This window comes from Nanorana parkeri, unplaced genomic scaffold (assembly GCF_000935625.1).
Source record: "Nanorana parkeri isolate BGI_ZX_2015 unplaced genomic scaffold, ASM93562v1 scaffold29, whole genome shotgun sequence".
In the NCBI taxonomy this organism is placed as follows: Eukaryota; Metazoa; Chordata; class Amphibia; order Anura; family Dicroglossidae; genus Nanorana; species Nanorana parkeri.
Genome location: NW_017306297.1, coordinates 2,438,048 through 2,461,665, shown reverse-complemented (window position 1 = coordinate 2,461,665; position 23,618 = coordinate 2,438,048). Strand labels below are relative to the sequence as shown.

General features: G+C 40.1%; 1 protein-coding gene across 1 annotated transcript in view; it reads left to right on the top strand.

Annotated features, from left to right (window-relative positions):
- Positions 1-23,618, top strand: part of ACAP2 (ArfGAP with coiled-coil, ankyrin repeat and PH domains 2) — an 84,463-nt gene that overhangs the window by 28,427 nt on the left and 32,418 nt on the right. Inside the window, exons 4-11 of the mRNA XM_018567272.1 lie at positions 809-862; positions 3,401-3,459; positions 4,354-4,537; positions 8,628-8,672; positions 13,194-13,289; positions 15,417-15,491; positions 16,765-16,877; positions 23,467-23,518. Of these exons, the coding sequence (XP_018422774.1) occupies positions 809-862; positions 3,401-3,459; positions 4,354-4,537; positions 8,628-8,672; positions 13,194-13,289; positions 15,417-15,491; positions 16,765-16,877; positions 23,467-23,518 (678 nt within the window). The remainder of the gene's footprint in view (positions 1-808; positions 863-3,400; positions 3,460-4,353; positions 4,538-8,627; positions 8,673-13,193; positions 13,290-15,416; positions 15,492-16,764; positions 16,878-23,466; positions 23,519-23,618) is intronic.

The following is a 23,618-nucleotide window of genomic DNA, read 5'->3' as shown; positions in this document are numbered from 1 at the left end:
TACCTGGGCACCCCTACCTGACAACATTATCAGATCATTGACCTTGCCTTTCTTCATGCAGTAGTGGTACAGTGAGGTTGTTGATCTGCCCTAAGCTTGCTCCGTGTGTTAGACTGACAGCACAGTGCAGTGTAGTAGGGTCTGATAGGCTCACACTGCTACCCTCTTTTTTCCAGACCGAGGCTTAGGAATAGGATGCTAATATGAAGCTAGCGTCAGGTACTTATAGCAGCAGTATTTAAAACACTTATTTATTTTAATAACTATAATTGAGAAAAAAATAGGGTTCTTTTTTTGTATACCTAAAGTGCAGCATCAAAACATGTCCAGCCAAAGTTTTAGGTTTGTTTGGTCTCTGGCAACACATATAACTTGTAGAATCCTCCCTGCTGCCCTGATCTGCTTGTGGAGCTCATCAATGTGCCACTACTTCTAGGAGGGGGAACATATGACACTTACCCGCTTCCCACCCCAGTGCAGTGCTCGGTGCCGGAATGACCTAATTGCCAGGTCCAGGCACTTTTCTGGGGGAGCAGGGGAGGAATGCAAATTTTGAGTTTTGTCACAACCTGCACAGGAATTTTTGGGTGCTGCAGTGGCAGACTAGGGTTTCAAGGGAGCATTGTAAAGTCACAAAGTTATGATGTGCAGAATGTAACAACTAATCATATCAGTTTACTAGACTTGCACTACAAGAAGTGATTTCCTGCTATAGAATACTACACTCCAATGCCAGTTAGGAAATTATCTTCTTTACTGAATAAATCTGCAGCCTTATAATTCTACTTGTTATTTTTTTTATCTACAGAATAGCCTATCAAAGTTTTCTGAAAGCCTTGAAGAAATGATCAAGTTCCATAATGTAAGTACATACATGAAAGTGTAGTGTCTTGTACATCTATAAATCCGAGTGTTGTTTTTTTTTTAACTGAAGTTGATTTCAATTTTTTGGGATTTTCATAACTACCCTGAGACACTAAATGTCAGTTTTAGGCCTCATAAACATGGGTGTGTGGGGATTCCTGTGGCAAGAATCCCAGGTGTTATCTAGTGTGCCCATTCAAGTTAATGACAGGGTGACAGTGGCCATATCTGTTCAATTCTGTCTGCATATGATCAGACATGGTATGATTACCTGCAGATTGGGAGAGACGCTTGTTCTGGGATGCAGAGAGCTTGTTATTGTAAGGAAAGTTTGTACACTGCATGCCTTTTCTGGTTAGTTTCTGTAGGAAATACAAGATATATCTTCAGAACCTTACTTCCGCTGTGCCCATTTTTTCATCTGCGCAAACTGGCAGCTGGCATTTGTCTCCTCTAGGATTACAGCATGTGCTCATCTTTATAGGATCAGGAGCGGATTAACGCACATGAATATGTGCCAAGGCTTGATTTCTTCAATGAGGCTGAGATCTTAAAAGGCTAAATATACATAAGACCAAAAAGAAGGGATTTTGTTAAGTGGGACAAAGAGACACCTGCCTTTGGAGGTGCTGGGATGAGGTGCACGTTGTTAAGCATTCCATATTGGAAACCAGTGGTTTCAGCTGACATACCATTAAGTTTAACATCTTAAAGCTGAATTCTGGGATAAGCAAATGGTGTCTAAATACAAAAGGCATCTTTGCCTCTGTGCAGGGGCTTCCTCTAATAAAGACTGATCACTGCTGCTCTCTCTTCTTGTGCAGGGTGACTAGTCTTGTATTTGCCCCTTCTATAGTTTTCTGGCAGGCAGCCTGTAGTTGGTGGGATTCTTGGGTCCCTCCCACAACTCTGCTCTCTGCACTGGCTATTATAGCACATGCATGATGTTACCACTATACTATCAAAGTAATATCTGTGCTTGTACACACAAAAGGGATTTACACCGATCAGCCATAACATTATGACCACTGAGAGGTGAAGTGAACAACATTGGTTATCTCATTACAATGGCATCTGGAAGTTGGAGGGAGAATTAGGCAGAAAGTTGATAGGTTGGAAGCAGAAAAAATGGGCAAGCGTAAAGATTAAAGTGACTTTGACAAGACTGGGCCAAGTTGTGACGGCTAGATGATTGGGTTAGAGCAACTCCAAAACTGCAGCTCTTCTGGGATATTCACGGTCTGCAGTGGTCATGATCTCTTAGGAGTGGTCCAAGGAAGGAAAACCTGTGAACTGGCAACATGGTCATGGGTGGCCAAGGCTACAATGGGCACGGGAGCATCAGAACTGGACCACAGAGCACTGGAAGAAGGTTCGCTAGTCTGATGACTCAGGTGACTGTGTGTCGCTTACCTGGGGAAGAGATAGCACCAGGATGCACTATGGGAAGAAGGCAAGCTGTCAGAGACAGTGTGATGCTTTGTGCAATGTCTGATATGAAATTGCGGGTCCTGCCATTCATGTGGATGTTGCGTTGACACATACCACCTACCTAAACATTGTTGTTGACCAAGTAGACCCCTCCATGGAAACGATATACCCTGATGGCAGTGGCCTCTTTCAGCAGGATAATGCACCCTGCAACACTGCAAAAATGGTTCAAGAATGGATGGAGGAACACAACAATGAGTTCAAGGTGTTGACTTGGCCTCCAAATTCTCCAGATCTCAATCTAAACGAGCATCTGTGGAACATGCTGGAAAAACAACTCCGATCCATGGAGGCCACAACTTGCAGGACTTGAAGGATCTGCTACGGACAGCTTGGTGCCAGATACCGCAGCATACCATTAGAGGTCTAGTGGGACTCCATGCCTCGATGGGTCAGGGCTGTGTTGGGGACCTACTCAATATAAGGCGGGTGGTCATAATGTTTTGTCTGGTTGGTGTATTTCCTTTATTACAAATTATAAATGTTTCTATGCCTGAAGTTTCTTCCCCCCACATTTTCTAATGTCACCTGACAGATGTTCTAACCCTTCTTATGAAAAAGTTTTCTGTTGGCCTTTAATGGGCGCTAACCTACACCGGCAAATGTATTTTGAGGCCATTGCAATGATTAACAGGAGTATTGTTTGCTGGCTAATTCAGACATTGGCTTGATAATATGTGAGGAAAAGGAAATCCTCAGTGGAATTCACAATACGGAAACTGATAAAATTTGACTGCTATTATGATGTTACTGACTAGATGTTTTCTCCATATATATGAGACACGTGAGTGTGTGTGATTTTCCTTAAGGAAAACAAAAAAGTGAAAGTCTGCACTTCTCAATTTCCAGATAAGAAATCAAATACGCAGGTCTAGGAAAAAAATAATTTGGTATGCGAGAAATTCAGTTCTGTATATTAGGGCATACATAGGTCTTGACAATTAGTTATTTTCTGTTTATTATTACCGTATGTAATCATCATAATTGTAGTGTGAAACTGCTTTAAGAACCATTTCCTTATTGTGTTAACACGATATTATTTCAGATCCTGTTTGACCAAGCCCAAAGATCAATCAAATCACAGCTCCAGACATTTGTGAAGGAGTAAGTTGACATTGGTTAGCTCTTTTGTAATAAATATGAAGTCAAGCATTTATTTTACCCAGTTAATTTTATTGGGTGCACAGCACACCAGCACTTGGCATGATCATTACTCGCATTGTGCTGCATCTACTTCTGGATTACTGCCACATTATAGGGCCACACTTCTAAAGCAGTGGTATGGCTATATTGCTGCTTAAAAAAAATAATAATCTAAAAATACCGGCACATTTGTAAAGCACAGTTATGTTCTTTACAAATGTGCATTACGCTCCACTTGCTTTGGGACTGAGACACAAGGGCAGCTTCAGTTATGTTTAAGAAAAGAGAAAAAGCTGTGAGGAGGAGAGTGCAGTTGAGCTGTCAAGGTCATGTTACCAGCCCTTCCTCTAATCACCGGTATGCAGAGAGAAGTCAGTAGGACACCCCAGGTGCCACGGTACACTCTAGATTTATGAATAGCTTGGAAAATGCAGACGCAGTGTGACGTAAACGCTTCTGTGGCCAGCGATAGCAGCTCTCTGCTATAACCTAGGTCTCATATAATTAGGAGACAAAAAATGTGCTGTTTGAGCACTGTTCAATGAGCTGCAAAAACATCATGCAAGCGTTGCATGGAAGCAGGTTACTCACCATATGTATTGTTCTATTAAACATGGCTTTGCTTTGTTATTCATTTTGGCAAAACTAGAAAGGAGAGGTTTACCGGGTGCACTATATATTTATATTCGCTGTAATTTTTTACAACTTTTTATATGCAATATAGTCAGTTTATCATTTTATATTTGATAGCTGCACATATGATGGCTCTAAGCCTTACTTCTTATATTGATAACCATACAGTTCTGCTTCTGGTATATATAGATAATAACTAAGCTATTTTTTTTGCTGTGGCAGAGACCTTAGAAAATTTAAAGATGCTAAGAAACAATTTGATAAAGTCAGTGAAGAAAAAGAAAATGCCTTGGCAAAAAATGCTCAGGTTACGCGAACCAAACAACATGAGGTAGAGGAAGCTACTAACATCCTGACTGCCACACGGAAATGCTATAGGCACATTGGACTAGACTACGTTTTACAGGTAACTGAAACACTTGGTACGTCCTGATCTTTTCTTTCTTATACCTGTTTCACAATATTTGGAATTTTCACAACACTTCTTGAGTAGTTTATACTGTGCAGAAATTCCAGAGTAATACTTTTAAGAAGCGTTTTAGAGTGAATACTAACCTATTCATGTTAGTCCTCTTTGCAAATAGCCGTGATGATTAAGGCTAAGTACTTCTACAATCGAATAATTGTGTCTAGTGCAGGGAAGCATTGTTATCCATCTGTAGATTTTATATAGAAATTCAGAAGTGTGTGGTTCTCTGTACATCTTAATATTTGCCATGCTGAGGCCTTGATCCCATTATGTGTAAGTGTAGGCAAATAGCCAGTCTGTTAAAGACATCTTTGTGAACTGTCTTACCTACCAAGCAAATGTTTTATTTTATTCAGCCAGTTTTTTTAATCCAGAATCCTCCTAGCAGACATTATGCAAGGGTCCTGACCATTTAATTTTCTCAATTACACTTAAAGAACAACTCTAGTATATCAAAAAAAAGGTTTGTAATCCATGCATTGGGGCGCTGCAAGGGTTAAGTGCTCGTTTTTGCCTAGGGTCATAAATAACAGATATACTCACCTGATCCTCCGAGCCTCACGTCCTATACACTGTGTATAGAACGTGATGATTCAGGGACCTTAGGCCACTGCAAAGGAGGGGGAAAGAGGGTTCAGGGACCAGTCTAACAGCAAGTTGGCTCGGAGGATCGGGTGAGTAAAACTTATTTTTATATTTGACCATAGGCAAAAACAAGCACTTAACCTTTGCAGTGAGGGGGGTAGCCCCACTGCAAGGGTTAATAACATTTTGACCCAGACCTCTGTTTTAAAGGCACAGTCTACCTTTTAAATAATAATAAATTCATACACATTTAGGAAAGAAAAAATGTGTATTTTTCTTTGCATTGGAGCCAGTAGAGCATTGCAACCGCGATCAGGAGATTGCAGGTGCAATGCTTAGGCCCCTGCAGACTATTCCAGCCAGTCCCTGTCAGTACCAAGGTATAGACTTTCATTTACAGGATGGGAGGAAGTATGAATGGACTACAAGTGTGGTGGCATTACTGCACTTGTACTCCATTTGAGAATTAGAAGTCCCTCTGCCACTGTGGATCCTGTCAAAGGACTTCCGAATAGATGATGTGGCTCTGACCACACAGCTACATTATCTATTTAGAGATCCTTTGTGCCAGTTTAAAATGTGCCTGAATGCTGTGGGTAGAAGAACCCCACAATTCAGGTAAGTGGGGGGTTGGCTGCTCGTGGGGTGCGGTGTAATGTGATCATGTTCCACATTACACCCTATATATGGGTGTAACCTGAAACATGCTGTGAAAAGTAAACTTTACCTTTTAAAGCTATAAAGCTTGGCAGAAAACTAGCTGCTGATGTTATTTCTGCTCTCTTGTCCAATCAGCAAACGGATTAAAGTCACAGTGGATTAGAGGAGGCTAGCACGAAAAAAAATGTAATATTTTACTGTGCATTGAAGTATTTTTAACAAATACATGTTGATTGAATGCTGTGCCTTTTTTATATGTGCATACACTTGCACTTTACAGACATTGCAACCCACACCCAGGGATGTTATTCGCATATTGAGTTCTTAAGATGTCTGTAAAAATGTGATGATCATTGCCCAATCTTACTGTTCATAGTTTGATCAGGAAGTTCTTGTATGTCTGTCGGCCATATACACCCTTTGCATGCACTTCCTGACTGTTCTTGGAAATAATTAAATTAGCTTTTTCCCCTTAAATATTGCCTGGGTTTGGGTGTCTGCTCATCGCCCAAACAAGTATTCATGTTTATGTGACAGTAGTTTAGTGTAGAATGATTGTGTGGCAGTTGTATATTCTGACCACCATCTAATGCCTATGGGCAACTTCAGATTATGTTCCTAAGCTATATTATTGTGAGAATTAGGGCTTATGTCCACGGGCGTTATTTTGCTGCATTTCAAGTGCCTTTGGAACACGCTTCAAACACAAGTCAGAAAAATCCCCTTGACTTTAATTAAGCAATACATATGGCAGTTCAGAGGCTACTTTTGACCAGCTTTGCATTGTGCTGTGTTTCTTTGAATGCAGCATGGCCAATTACCGTGATCTGCTGGCAAGGCAGGCTCAAGCGCAGCCTTCTCTTGTCAAATTATTGTAAATATCTCGACAGAGCTCAGTCTATCTCTATGAAGACACTGACAGACTCAGCTCCATCAACATTGACAATAAAACGCTGATGCTCTAACTTATCTCGGCTTTAAGACTCATGAGTGCTTCTATACCTGCTTTGCATTTGTGTGCGTCTATATATACAGTACCGTGCAAACGTTTTAGGCAGGTGTCAAAAAAAAATGCTGTGAAGTAAGAATGCTTTCAGAAGTAAGTGTTAATAGTTTGTTTTATCAATAAACAAAATGGAAAGTAAATGAACAGAAGAGAAATCCAAATCGAATCGATATTTGATGTGACCACCCTTTGCCTTCAAAACTGCATCAATTCTTCTAGGTACACTTGCACGCAGTTTTTGAAGGAACTCGGCAGGTAGGTTGTTCCAAACATCTTGGAGAACTAACCACAGATCTTCTGTGGATATAGGCTGCCTCAAATCCTTCTGTCTCTTCATGTAATTCCAGAGAGACTTGATGCTGAGGTCAGGGCTCTGTGGGGGCAAAACCATCACTTCCGGGACTCCTTGTTCTTCTTTATGCTGAAGATAGTTCTTAATGACATTGGCTGTATGTTTGGGGTCGTTGTCTTGCTGCAGAATAAAGTTGAGGCCCATTACACGCCTCCCTGATAGTATGGCATGATGGATAAGTATCTGCTTGTATTTCTCAGGATTGAGGACACCATTTTAATCCTGACCAAATCTCCAACTCCATTGGCAGAAATGCAGCCCCAGACTTGCAATGAACCTCCACCTTGCTTCACTGTTGCTGCAGACACTCATTATTGTACCGCTCTCCAGCCCTTCCGTGAATAAACTGCCTCCTGCTACAGCCAATATTATAATATGTAATGTAATATGATATTACACACACACTGCATATATACAGATACAAGTAGAATTGATGAATGAAAATGTTCTACAGTGTGTATGCTTCACATTACACCATGACACAGCCTAATTGGGAAAAATCTAGTGAAATATACCCTGCTCAGGCCAAAGGATTTTTCACGCTCTTGCAAATTTGAAATTAAAACCTGCAAATTTGATTTGTATGAATATTTTTGTGAATGAGCACCTGCGCTCACCTTTAGAGTGTGGTGGATACCCGGGACAATATCTAAGGGATGCACCGATACAATTTTTTCAATATAGAATACCGATATTTATCTTTCGATACTCGCCTATAGCGAGTACCGATACTGGTACTTCTGCTAGCATGGAGCCGACTTCCTGGGCAATCAGTAAGCTGGGCGGCGTGTCACTACCTGCCGCTCGGCTTCGTGATTGCCCGGGAACTGGTTCGATGTTAATTGGCTGGGAAGCCAGCTTCCCGGCCATTCAGCATGGAGGCGCCTTCACTGTCAATTAGGAAGTTGGGAGCCAGGTAGTTACCTGCCACCCGGCTTCCTGATTGGCAAGGAAGCTGGGACCATGCTGATTGGCTGGGGAACTGGCTCTATGTTCCCATGCGGCACTGCCGTTCAGAGGAAATATCCCTCTGATTGGAAGTTCCCGTATCGGGGGTACGTATCATAGCATATGGACGAGTGTGAGTACTCGCCCGAATACTAGATATCTGCACCGATACTAGTATTGGCATCGGTGCATCCCTCATAAAATTTATATATAAACCCCACGTGGGGTTATTTTTTTAAACTATATTAACGTTATGTAGTTGCTGTTTAATTGCCAATGCAAATTCCAGTTTTACCATTAGCTTGACCTCCACAGAGTTCTAATTAGACAGGGCCTTTGCACTGGCAACTGTGGATGCTTGTCTTATTGGTGAAAGCTCATATATTATAGATGATGAACAGTGGTTTGCATGCTATAAATGGAGTGGTCAGCATAATGGACCTGATTTTTTTTTTTTTTTCCCCCCTCTTCTATAGATCAATGTACTTCAGTCTAAAAGGAGGTCTGAGATTTTAAAATCTGTAAGTATTATATGCATCAGCCTGACATAGATAACAGCTTTATGATATTCTGTATGTTTTTTTTAAGTCAATAATTGACAATAAGTGCCCATATGGTGGTTTCAGTTCCATTTTAAAATATAGGGCTAATTACCAAGTAAATAGACTGCGTGAAAATTCATCAAATGACTGTTTTCTTTGCTGTGCGGGGAAAAAAGCCATTTTGTACTGCATGTTAATCAGGTCCCTTCTACCCTATCCTTACATTGTTATCTCTATGGTACTCTTGAATCACTCTTGTTCTACATTTCTAGTAATGAACCTTAATCATTAAATGGCTTTTTGATTTCTTTTATAAAACCTTCTTGCCATAGTTCATAGTCCTGTTGATGATTATTAATATTATTATTAGGAATGTCCTGATACCATTTTTTTTTCAAGACTAAGCACAAATACTTTCCCTCAGGTGCTTGTCGATACCAATTACTGATACTTTATCTTAAAGGGACATGTGAAATTTTTCCAGAGCTGAACGGGCTTGTACTGGGCTCCAGGGCTGTAGGGTGCGGTGTGTGGCAGTCTAATGCTGTGCTTGTCTCTGCGGGCACCAGGAAGGAGGAGGAGAAGATGTGGGGCTGGACCGGTACACTTAGGTCCCCAACAGGCTGCCTGAAGTCCCCCAGTAAGCACGGGGCCGTAGGCAGCTAAACCTGTTTTAAAAATTGAAAGGGCTGGTATCGACCTTTTGTATCGGGGCATTTTCATGAGTACAAGTACTCGTAAAAATGCCCAGTAACGGTTGCCGATACCGATACTGGCATCGGTATCGGGACATCCCTAATTAGTATCATCATCATCCATTTATCTTGGTGTTTTGGGTACTTCAGTCTGCTTCGGGGCCTTCCGCAACTCTTGATGCATTCTCCAGCTTAAAAAAATACATTTATGGACATGCAAGCTGGGAGACTTCAGTTGTGTATGCCTGTGAGCTCAATCTCTGGGATCTCACTGATACAATCCCCAACGGATAAATCACTGGATGGTTCAGCTCTCCAACATCTCTGAAAACCTGTGCAACATGGTGGGTAGCAGATTTGGATTGAGATCCACTGGGAACACTTCTGCGTGGGCTTTGCATATTCTCCCCATCTCAATATGGCTTTCATCCAGGTGTTTTGATTTCCTATCAAGAGGCCTTAAATATACTAGTAGACTATTTGGCTTTTCAAATTACCTGTAGTGTGTGTGGTAGGATGATTAAATTGTGAGCTTCTTCTCAGTGACTGATGGGAATTGATTCTTTTTCTCTCTTTTTTTTTAATATTAGATTTAACACGTTTTAATTCCTAGCAATGTTTCAAAACTGTACCAACACCACTACTTGTTATCAAATCTGTCTGTTATTTGCTGATGGCTAGTTGTTAACCAGTTTTGGACACACCCAAGCTCTCCTCCCATTTGCCAGCGATGAAAATGGCAGTCACGTGTTGCTTTGTGTAAATACAGCAACTGTAATCGCCGCTGCTGTCAAAAACAGACTGTTTGATGCAGTGTCCATAAACATTGTAAGCCCTCAGGGGCAGGGCCCTCCTTACCATCTTGTCTTGAATTGTATTGTGACTGTAATGTCTTCCTTATATTGTAAAGCGCTGCGCAAACTGTTGGCGCTATATAAATCCTGTATAATAATAATTTCTCAGGCATGAGAGATAGAGATACGATGTAACAGTTTTGCTTTGATATCTGTCCATTCAGTTTGCCTTTTCTGCAGCCTAAAGGTATGAGCTTCAATCTAATCATGTCAGTTAAAGCAATCTGGCAAATTAAAATAACTAACCTAAAATAATTAAACATGTTCCCATTTAACCCCTTATTTACTCTTGGTTCACCCCAATCAGACCTTATTTAACTTATTCTTCCCCTACGCCCCTTTAATTATTAGGCGTCTTCCACACCAGGGTGTATCATGAACGTGCGTCAAACGAGCACAAATGTGCGCACTTTGACGCGCGTGCAGAAAGGCAGAGCGCACTTTTGTTGCCATTACTGTGTAATGGCACCACAAAGTAAGCCGGGCAAACATGATTTTCTCCCACGTGTTCACGGAATAAATGTCACCAAATTTGCAACATGTACTTTTCTGCGTTTGGCGTGCAACCTGGCAAAACAAATGACAAACGCACTCACCAGCCAGCATGCAAAAAAAACCTGTCTAACCACTAAGGTTAAAAGCAGAGGTTTGGATACACGTCTTCTGCAGAAAATATGAAAGCCGCATAGCCATGTCAAGGCACCTCCATATAGTGCGGTCCTAACTCTAAACTATGAGAGTCTCCATCTTGGAGCACATGGGGCGTGCAACCTGGGACTCAATGGGGACGCACGCCAAACGTGGAAAACAAAGTCCCGCAAACGTCTGGGAACGTGCGCTCCTGCGACGCCCTGGTGTGAACGGGGCCTTATTTTCCTGCTGTCTTTTTTTTATTTATTTTTTTTTATTTCTATTTTTCTAACATTCATCTTCCATAATTGTTTATTTGAGAGACGTCTGCTCCTACCTGCAGGACACACATTTTGTATTTGTTTTGTTAACTTGGTGTTACAGTAAAACAGGCACGAAACTGGAAAAATAAGCCTTTCTTTACATTGTACCAGAACCAAATATTTAGCGTAATTTTAAACAGGACAAATTATACCATACAATGTATACTTTTAATGTACAGTAACAAAAAAAACAATTGTAGTGTGTGAACATAAAAATAGGACCACTTTTGCAAGACAATATCACCATGAAAAGCCTCGCTTGTCCTGAAAGAAACAATATATGTATTACTTTATCTTAAGTAATGACAAACTTATTGCCAAATAAACAGGCCCATAGCAGATCTGTGCCGTAATTCAGTGCAAAACTTTGCTCTGTTCAGGAACTTCCTGTAATAAAGACTGGTCACTGCAGATTTCTCTCCTTGTGCAGGGTGACTGGTCTTGTATCCGCCCCCGCCTGTAGTGTTCTGAAGGCAGCATGTAGTGGGTGGAGCCTCTGCGCCCCTTCCACAGCTCTGCTTTTTACATAGGCTATATACAGCACGGTGATGATATCACTAGCACGTTTCTAAAGTAATATCTGGGTTTGTAAGTACATTTGATGAACACAAAGTGGATTTATATCCTCTGTGGTTATAGGGAAATATATTTAAAGGACCGTTTTTGTGTCTAGAGTTCAGCTTTAAACTGTTCTGGAAGGCACTTTTAATGCAGAAATAAATATACATGTTTTGACAGAAACTGTTAAACATGGTTATATAGGACAGTGCCAACAGCCGTTTGTGTAATGCAGTAATTATAATCAGAAATACATTCTCACTCTTCTCACTATAGTAGTATGATAACTGCTTGCTATTGTTTCCTGCACTTTGCACCTTTTTTTTGCGGTAATTACTATCTTATTAAATAACCGTTAAGTTATATGGCCATTTAACCCATCATTTAGAGTCATCTCTGTATACCAAATTCAGTTCAAACAGTACTTAGTCCTTATCAGCATGCGGTCTCTTTGAACCGTGCTAGTTGATAGCAGAGCTTTGATGTTAACCAACCATTTCTCTTGTACGCTGAAATTTTGATGCACTTCTTCCCCCATTTAAGTACCTAAAAGCCTGTGAATCCTCCCCTGAGATTTTTATTTTCTTTAATTATTTGCAAAGTAACCTGAGTAATGCTAATTGCCGATAATTACTGCTCCATTTATTGTCCGGTCCCAGCGCCCAACCAACATATCCCAGTTAGTGTGTGCAGAATGTACCGTATGATAATCACAACGCTTGTAATTCCAAATACAAGTCCGAGTCGGCTTACAGGCTAATGGAATGGAAAAGTTCTCGAGAGTCTGTGAATCCCCCCCAGAACATAAACAGTCATATCCGTATTTTTTATTTTGTTAAAGAAAAGTTTTAAGGGAAAGGAAAAAAGAGCATTTAAATGTAAAATGTTAGGGGTCCAGTGACTTACCTCGTCCTGTATCAGTAACAATCATTAATTCTCTAGGCAGATGGAATGATTCTGCAGTATCCTCACATGCAGCGTGCACTTTTTCTGTATTTGGAGCAGCGTATTGATCTCTGGACATTCTTCTTGTCTGCAGCACAGTTCTGAGCCGCTGTGTATCTGTAGCTCTCCTGGATCAGCTGCTGCTGCAGAACTCTGACAAGCTGCCTTAGTTCCCCCCTGCTTGCAGTACACAGCTCTACAACATGTTTACAGCTAATAAAACATAGGCTTTTTCTGGAAGAGAGCTGACCACAGGGAAATGTCATATGTCTTTATTAGACCTGGAGAATGGGTTTGTACCAGTCTTGCTGAGTCGCTGAATGCATGGATTCTGACTGTATTCCCCCAGTTTTTATGTCTAAAGAGACCTGTAATGTTACCTGCCGGGTGATGTAACGTGTGCATGGTCTGCTGCAATTGCTGCATGTTTGTAATCCTTTGTGCAAGGAATTTCTTGCCTAATAGTTTGTTTTATTTCTATTTGCTTGTTAACAGATGCTGTCCTTTATGTATGCCCATCTGGCCTTCTTCCACCAAGGTTATGACCTTTTCAGTGAACTTGAGCCGTACATGAAGGATTTAGGTGCACAGGTAATTATTTGGCACATCTATAAACCGTTGTTTCTAGCTCTTGTTGGCCGACATGGGAGTTCATCTTTTTATTCCCTAGGTAAATGTTGTAGCAAGGGTAGGCAACCTCTGCATGCCAGTGAAACTACCAATAGCATCATTCCTCTGCCTCTGGGAGTCATACCTATGGCTGTTACTCTTGCAATGCCTCATGGTACATGTAGTTCCACAACAGTAGGAGTGCTATGGTTGCCTACCCCTGTGTTATGGGGATGCAGCTGTTTACACCTGCATACTACAAAAAAGGTGGATTTTGGTAGAGGTGGCCAAGCTTCATGTCACCACAACGTTTAGCACAATAAGCCTGATAAACAATTGTCCCTATTGATATTAGGGGCACAAAAGGCTTCTTTTGCCCATACGCTGAATAATAGTTTACCTCTAAAGGACACAGTTGTTTGATGCAACTATTCTGCTCAATGTAACAAACAAAAAAAAACGAACTGCAAGTTTTCACAGAAAAGTCACATAATCGGCTCCAGCTGAATACAGTAATGTTTCCTAAAATGAATAAGTCAGTCTTTTGCGAGCAATCACGATGAAAGAATGTAGTTATTATGATCAACTACATGCATTGCAGCAAATTAGTTTATTGGAGATGGTGTGCACCAAAATACAGTGATGCATGCAATGATTTGCATCCGTACTCAACCGTCAATCTTCGTTTATCAGGGCCAGTATTGTAATACTGCATGTTTGTGTTTGCCGAGCTGTACAGTAAAACTGAGATGAATTAAAGTGTATGGAAACCTTAATAATGAACTTCTCTTATTTGCTCTCTTTTAGTCTGTTTAAATATACCATCAAAAGTGTTGTTATAAGGGTTCAATCAGTGCAAAAAATACATACTGATCATATAGTGGGAGAAAGTGCCAGCTGATGCATGCTATTTATATTTTTAACAACATACGACCAGAAGAGAAAATACCCTAAGAACATTCGATTTGGCCCCATTCTTACAACAGCTGGCTAATTCAAACAAACGAATGTACCTGCAGTTTCATTGGACAAATAGCTATGACATGGTTTTATAAATATACTCCCCAAGGTGTTGTATGACACTTTTTGTGATTGTTATATAAGCTGGTATTGTTTTCTTTCATCCTTCTGGGTTTTTTTTCCCTTGTTGATTAATTTGTTTGTTGGGGAGGAAGAGTATAAGTACTTTTGATGAGGGTTTTTAGCTAGTCCTTCATCCCTTAGCTCTGGAAGTAATTGATAATGTTCATCAGCAGAGTATTTAGCAGAAAGCTATACACCTTGCTGGAGGGGGGGGGGGTCAACACCTTGTCATAATGGCGGAAGCACAGTCCTCTGCAAAAGTGACTATAGCAGTCCTTTGAGCCATTAAAATGGTACTAGCTGTCTGGCAGGGGTTTCCAAGTTTGGTCTCAGATGCAGATCTCTAGCATACACTTTTGCTTCTGGAAGAAACCTATGAAGCTTCATATATAAGGAATCCGAAGCATCATGTATTCCTCTCAGCTTATTGCAGGCTAAACTTTTCTTTTTTTGGATGGAATGAGGGAGGGTTATACCATCTGTCAGGGTTTTCACTGTCTATGTCCCCATCAAGGAATTTTTTTCTGCATGTCTTTTTCTTAGAGCCATGAGCCATGCATGTGCAGTGTTCTTGTTGCAATTGTTTTCGAAAATAAAACGCCAGTAATCTTTTTTGATTTTCGTTCGATTCAAAAAAGTTTTCCAACTGACCGGTGGAGGAAATTCGGCCAAGAGTACAGTAAAAGTAAATAGACCATTCATGGAGGATTTCCAAACTAAAATCGATAGGTGTATGGGCACCTTGTTTCTATTGCTGATTTCCCTATGAGAACTTTTAAGTCCAGTTTACCTATGACTCCTAATTTGTCTAGTAAATGTTAGGGCTTATGAAATAAATAAGACATATTGTCTTATAGCAAAAACCTCAGGCTAATAATAATTACGGCATATAACGTCCATATTATATGACACTACTTTACCTCTGTCCTATGAACTCATGTTGGCAAGTGTTCTGTATAGTAGTATAACTTTCTCATTACAGAATAACCCAAAATAAACAGATTTTGACCAGCTTTTTTTTTGCAGTTGGATTGTCTCGTTGTGGATGCTGCAAAGGAAAAGAGAGCCATGGAGCTTAAACACTCAACAATCCAACAGAAGGTAGGTGTGCACAAAAGATACAGTGTGAAGACTGGTACTGAGCATCAGTATGTTGAGTTGATTGTCTCCTGCTTGGCTTGTATTTCCAATCAAGGTCATATCTGCAGTGAAACAGATCATTCTTTGAATTATTTATTTGGTACCAGGAAAACAATACACAGCTTTGAATACTAAGAGGTCTACCATTTGGCTTTTTACAGTTATTATTTTTTTTAAAAGAAAGTGAAGTGGCAGATGTAATTTCTTGAATTCTGAATTCTGACTGAATGAAGGCCAGCTTTGATGTGCCAGTTATTTGTCAAATGTAATAATGAGGCTTCACTCTTATATGTTGGAGCGTTAATAGCTATACCTGCTGTGCAGCAGTCTGATTTTTGATAAGCATCTGTCTGAAAGACATTGAGAGGTGTTTAGCAATAGCAGAGGATGATTGGGAATTTATTTTGGTGTGCGACGCTTAAACTAGTTTCTTGAGCTGGTGGTACATAGAAAGAGATGGTCACACGATACTGTCTGTTTTTAGAACAATGACAGTCTTTCAGAATATGAGCTTCAGCAGAGTCAACAAGTAAACCTGGAAGTTGTCCTTTCCTTAGTCAGCAGGGATAAGCCAACATGGAGGTGGTCTTTTTATAGCTTAGGAGTTCAGAGCTCTTCTAGTATGCACTGAGCAATGCATGTGGCTGTTGGGGTCAGAAAAGGATCCTGCAAGGGTATAGTCACATTGAAACCAGAAGCTCTCATTTCGGAGCAACCATACATATGAAGAGTGTCCCTTCCAATGCCTTGATGATTCCGCCAACTGTTACCTTGTAATCTTCACGTTTTCTTTTCCTGTGGTATATGTTATTTTAAGAAGAGCAAAAATATTTCCGGATGGTATTGAGAAACCTACAAAGGGCAACCAAAGAAAATCTATCTACCGGAGTAGATGCCACAAGGATATTATTCAGTCTAGTATTAGAACATGATGAGATGGATACCTGATGAAGCTTGTTGTAGTATCGGACCTAATAACACTGACATCTATGCAGGTGTCATTCTGTCATTGAACTGCTATTTCTGCCAGGCTGGTTGTGCTGTAGTCAAGAGACAACCTATATCCCTGGCAAAGGAGCAGTGTTGGGGGCTGTAACTGCCTGAATCCACAAAGTGGTCTTCGATTTTCCATTTTCTGAATGATTGATGATTACTACAGTTTCTTTTGTTTGGGATTTCCTAGATGGCCACGTGACTGCTTTCTTACTTTTCTAGTTTTTATCTTTCATTTTAGGGCTTATCTGCTGATGACTCCAGTTACGAGTGTAATGCAGATGCAGAGAATGGTATTGTTATGGAAGGATACCTCTTTAAACGAGCTAGCAACGCTTTCAAAACCTGGAACAGGTAATTGTGGCCATATTTTGGGCCGATATGGCTAAATGTTCTGTCGTTCTTGTTCGTCACAAACTCTCCAGAGTGAATATGGTTACAATTATATAATTGAGAGAACTTGGATGAGAGCAATGATCAGCACAATGATCAGCACAGTTCTACAATGCTGCATTTATTTATTTTTATTTGATGTATTTGTAGTGCTTAAACCGCATTCTAGATTTCCAATTTCATGTCATGCTGCTGCTCTTCTTATTTTGCATTTTTCATTCCTTTTCCTCCTTTCCAGTATGGTTTTAATCCTGCCCCATTTTTTCACATGACAGGAAAAAGCCAGACCACTCCAGGTATCAATCAGCCTCTTCTGTCCCCTTCATGTATTACATGTGGCACGTCCCTCTCCATGTGAACCCTGTAATTGCCATAGATCACTTGCAATGGATAAACCTCATAGAAATTTAAATTTTATCATTTTTGAGGGGAAATAAATGATGGGTTGGTTTTAAGCCACTGAAAGTGTATGGTAGGTTTTTAGCTACAATGCTAAGAGGTCTACCAGTTGTATTCCAAAAGTGCATCGCTGTTTCAGTCCCTTCTGTGTAGCTACATAGAACAATTCTTCTTACACCCCCACCTCCACACAAACACGATCATGCAAAAGTGCATCGCTTTTTCTGTCCCTTCTGTGTAGCTGCGTAGAACAATTCTTCTTACACCCCCACCTCCGCTCAAACAAGATCATCGTGGATGGAATCTTGCTCTCATTTCATCCATATAAACCTACTGGCATTTCTATTGGCGCATTATATCAGCAACATGGACAAATAAGCTAGTGCAGTGCAATGCCATCCTACCCTTGCTTACTATCCTGTCTGTATTGTTCCTACAATGAGGGGTTCTGAAACAGAGATTTACATTTGGATTCCAGTGCACAATCTGTATAGTGATATCAGATATTACTGTAGTATAGATCTTAAACTGCTTCAAAATGTGTTTGATTCAAAATTGAGCACAGAGCTATTTGTGCATGCTACTAAAAACCTCAGATTGATGAATACATACTAATTTTACCCATGCACTGAGATGTCCTATGTACAGATGCAGTGCACACATAGTTGACATATTGTTTCTAGTAGTCTGCCCAAACACCTTGCATGATGTTTAGCATTTGTAAAACCATTCTGAGGTTCTGCCCAACTGGAACAACTATTGTCCAATGAGATGTTCTCCATTGCATGTTATCTTTCCTACAGGGTTGCATTCTGTGCTTGCTTGCAGTCATTTTGCCTTTTTAACTCTTATGTTCATTTGAGGAAATTTCAATTTGAAAATGTCTTCTCTATAAGCTTGCAATGTGTTGCATCCACCTTTTTATAGCTTTGTGTCCTGCATTCAGGTCTCTTTTTAATGCATGCTGATAATGATTGTATCTTTTTAAGTGGTATGAGTATCTGTGATATTAACAAAAGGTGCTTATTGAAGCACGTCCTTTCCTAGCTGATCATTTTATCATTGTGCGTTTATGCTGTGTGTTCTAAACCCAATAACACACACATAAGTGTTTCATGTTCAGTAACTCACTGTTAGATAAACATGTTCAAATGTTATATCATTGTAATCTACAGTGTGCATACCTTGGCCAGTGCATTAAGCAGAGAAATACAATCTGCACTATTTAAAATAGTTTTTTTCTGGTGACATACAAGGGCCTATGAGCATTGTGTTTTCAAGTAAAGCTTCCTGAGTTAAAGGCCTCACTATTGTAAGCAGGATGAGCCGTGTGGAGTGTGTAACCTCTACGCTGTCAATCCCTTCTGCCTGTAAATCCATTTGCTGTCTTGTTCTTTCACCCGTAATAGGCTTCTCCCTTGATGTTGGAGATGACCTTGTAGTAGTAGCTGACGGGGATCGATTTATAAAGTAGTAAATGTGACTGTCACTAAATATTCTCTGGCGATGTATGAATCCCTGTCATTTAAAACAATTGCAACTGGAAGAGTCACCTGTAGTGAATGTTTGATGAAAGTCAGACTTGCTTCTTTTTTAAATATGCCACTTAGTGTATGAGAGACCAAACCTGGCCACAAGTCTTGGAAATGCACCAGGATATCCAAGTGGAACATTAGGCGCATAGTGGTCAATAGCTGAATTGGCAATTGTCACATGGAATATACAGTTTACACTAGAGGTGCACCGAAATGAAAATGTCAAACCCGAAATAAAAAAAACATGTCAGGCCGAAACCGAAATTTTTTTTTATTTTAACTTTTTCCAAAAAAATGTAACATTTTTGTTTTTATTTTTTATATTTTATTTTTTATTACATTTTTCTTTTTTTCCCCTTTTAGGGGCTTCGGGGAAATATTAGGGGTCTAAACAGACCCCTGATATTTCCCTTTTTAAAATAGAAAAAGAGACTGAGGACACAGAGTCCTCAATCTCTTTTTCTGCAGCCCCTTTTATAAATGAACAGGAATCCTCAATACTGAGTGTTCCTGTTCATTTATAACATGAGAACATAGTATGTTTACTATAGCCACAATCATGAATTAACAGGAGGTGATGTAGATCACTCCCATTCATTCATAATTGAGCATATAGTAAACATACCATGTCCTCAATTATCTACAAACACTTAGCGATCACTGATTGCTGGGTGTTTGTACCCCGCCCGCTGAGCGTTTGTACCTCGCTCCCCTTCCTGACTCACTGTCACAGGAGGCTGAGCGAGCGGAGCCTCAGCCTCCGGTGACAGCGCTGCAAGCTGTCTCCGCCCACACATTGCTCTGCCGATCTGTGACAGGATGCTGAGCGGTGTGGGGAGGAGAAACTCCAGCTGCTCGCAGCGCTCGGCCGCCTGTGACAGTTTCAGCGCCCAGTGGGGAGGAGAGAAAGAACGGATGCACTGCTGTATATGTTTCGCCGGCCGATATATCGGCGCATCCCTAGTATATCAGTGGAATATCAGTGGAATTGACCATATGGTTAAAAAGGGTTCTGTAACAATCCCCAGCTGGTCACAGTGTAAAGCATGGATGAGATATCTCATCAGCACACCGACGAGCTTGTTTCAAAGTGCAAAGCTCTTTATTGCATGATCACATAGAATAACAATGTTTCAGGACCGTACAGGCACCCTTCATCAGACATGTGATCACATGCTTACTGAAGGTACCTGCGTGCAGTCCTGATACTTTGTTTTTCTATGTATATGCAATAAACAAGTGCTTTGTACTTTGACACAAGCTTGTCGCAGTGCTAATGACATATCCACCATGGTCACAGTACTAGGACTGTAGTGTTGTAAAGGAAGAATAGATTCCATGTGTAGCACTGGCAAAGTGAGACTAGTAGAAATGCAATCTTAGGGCTGGAATTCCTGAGAAATTTAAAGAATCCAGTAGAAGATTGAGTCTATCAAGATTTATCCATAAATGTAATATTTGTTACTGGAGTGACTGCTTAATACCAACAGTCCTTATCACTGCATGTAATCTACACATTCACTTAGATGCCTTAGAAGCCCCTCACACAGCGTATAAAGGGGCAAAGGGTGCTGCTAAATGCGTTTCAATCTGCTGCCATTTTGTTGGCTGGAGTGATTGTTATACCAGCTTTCTGTAATTCAGTATGTGTTCTGGTAATGAATACATATTGCACACAAATACTCCCCTTGCCTTCTCAGGGAATTTAGATTACTAATCCAGTTACTAATAACTTCTTGTTTTGTGATTGAACTTGATTTCCTCTTTCATCCCGTGTCAGTATTTCCCTCTGTTCCTCCCATTCAGCTTGTGATTCCTATTCTTTTCCACAGCTTCGAAGCTTTCCATTTCCCCTATCGGGCTTCAGGGTTTCCTCTTTTAATGTGACTGCAGAACAGATGATAGGAAAACCGCCTGAGTGCTGTCTGTATTTCTGCTGACTTTTATGTTTAGGCATTCTTTGTATTCTTATTTTTCATGTTGTGAGCAAAGGCATGATATTAACACTTCTGTTTCAAATCCTTTGACTTGATTTCCTAGCATGTTAATAAAAATCTCTACTTACCAGTCTTTGTTTCTTACTGCACATTCACCAAATACATCATCTGAATGAAATGGTAGCGGCTGTAATAGAGGACACCAAACCACAACATTTTATTAGAAAGTGGAGTGATCTTATAATTTGTGATAATATAGACCAAATAATAAGATCCCCCCCCCCCACTCTTGTGTACTAGCATGATAATCCCTGCAGTATCAGGACATCACCTGCGATGTTAAATATTGCCATTTGTAACAGCAACCTACATAATAGTAATTACTGGTAATAGTATCGCAAGCACAAACCCTCATACCCACTTCCCTGATTGGGTCCCTTTTATTACCTTTACAGCATTTGTAGATTTACCTAGTAACCCTGTACAGAATACTGTGATTTGCAAAATGCAATAACTTGTTTTTAGCAGATTTCTCTTATTGGTATAAGATTGAAGACAAATTATTGCTTGCTGTCACTTACTGCAGTTTGCACATATTCTTTGCCTTATTAAGTGAGCCAGTTTACTCTTTAAGACATTTACAGAGTTATTCACAAAAGGGTGAAGAGTTTGGAGAAGGCAGGAGAAGTCAACAATCTAGTCCAAAATTGCTGATTTGGAAGAATTCTCCCGTTCAGCTCCCTCTCCAGTTCAGCTATGTTGTCCTAGATTGTTCACTTGTGTCTTCTCCAAACTCTTCACCCTTTTGTGAATGACCCTGTTATTGTCCAAGTACGTTTTCCTTTACCCGAAGCCTGAGTCACTGTCACTTTGGAAGCTGAGTACTTTTCATACATGGTTGTCCCAATACACAGGTGTATCACCTACAGCAAAGTGCTACATCAGTAATGTTACACATTCCACACAAGGCCTGTCGTAGAGATAGGTATTGGGCTGCTGAGTCTGGCCTTGTGAACATTTTCATTGACTTGCTTTCCTAGCAATCTTTTAGCTTCAGTACTTTCTGTACTTCTCCAAAATGGAACAAGCATGCAGCAATTGAAGTAGGATCTTATCTGCTTGTCCATGGTCAGTAAAGTATTAATGCCTTTGAATCGGAATGAAAACAAAGCTATTAGCATTTTCAAAGGGGAGGTCACCAGTGGTGCACCCAGCACAGGCCTTTTGAATAGAGGCTGGTTTTTGTCTTTACCTGAACAGTAGAGGGCATGGTAATGTGCTTGCTCTAAGTTATTCTGGGTATACACTAGTAGATCGTTTTCTTTCAGCTATCAGGCTGAATGTAAAAAATCTAACAGATTCTTTCACCTACATTTACTAGGCTGTATGGAGGTATCTCCTGCCATGGCTATTGTATTTTGAAAGTCTGCTTTTTGTTCAGCTGGCAGTTTTCTGGCCGACTCATTTGATTTTCTTTTTATAGAAGGATATTGGGTGGCAGCTAGCAGACAGGGCCACCCACTGAGTGAATTGCACTTGGTGTATAGCTAGTACCTCCAAATGTATTAAAGCTAAAGCAACTAACATTTCCAAAAGTGGCTCTGCAATAGCAGACTATATATTTCTCAGAGAGCAGCATTTATTTTTTTAGAAACAAGAAGTAGTTACATTTGTGAAATGTGTAAAATATCTTCTGGCTAGTAAGACAAGTAAATAGTTATGGTCATTAAAGACTCATTGAGATGCTTTGTGTCATTAAATAAGGCCAGTGGTGTGCAGCAACCCATAACAACGAATCAGAACGAATCATTCTGAAGTTAGAAGTAGTAGGTCTAATCTCCTCTACACCAGTGCTCTTTTCAGATGGATATTACAGTCTAATGACATTGGCAGCTTTATGCAGATATTTCAGCTTTTCCTGCAGTGTAAGCCAGTACAGTACAGTATATAGGTAATGCTTGTCTGAGTATTGGCTGACGAAATCTTGAGCAGTTTACACTCAGACAAGAGAAAATGCACTTTAGCTGGCCATACACGGATAGAATGTTGCCCTTTTTCTGCTGAATTGGTCAAAATTCAATCCATAGTTGGCCTTGTTAGCACCACCCGACGCAACAAAAGTCAATTTTTCAAGTTATATTATTTCAAAGGAGCCGGATGGATGCAGTCACTGTTTCGGTATTTAGACAGTCGCAGAAGCCAGCTATCGGAATACAATAGCTGGTAGGGAAGATTCGTCCATCCACATTATTTAGCATGGATGAGGGATCCCGTTACCCTAAGGAGAACTATGGGGAAAAACACTGACCCCATAGTTCTCCTTTTAAATAAAAAAATCTTTGTACAGCTTTACACATTAGGTTGCCGTCAACAACATTCATATTTTATTTGTGTCATCTTTTGTAATACAGATCTTATGTATATCGTATCTTGCTGCTTTCTAGATTTCTGTGTGGTGTAATCATTTTTCCACTGGCTATTAGTAAGATGGCCTAACATATCGATCTTTACAGCTTCCTTCTGTGCAACTTCCCAAGCTATTCTGCTGTTGGTCAAGTGGTGGTTAACACTGTACTATTATGTTCTACTAATTGTTTGCATTAACACTGATAAATGTACATCCCAACAATCGCTTAATATATTGTTGTTTTTTTCTTGTTCTTTTTTAATGTCATATAGGCGTTGGTTTTCAATACAAAATAATCAACTAGTATATCAAAAGAAATTTAAGGTGAGCTATAGAATTTTTCATCTTCTTCCATTTGTTTCCATACCTTGTTTTTTTTTTTTTTTTTTTTTTCTTTTTTTTTAAATTTATTCTTTTATGTTTT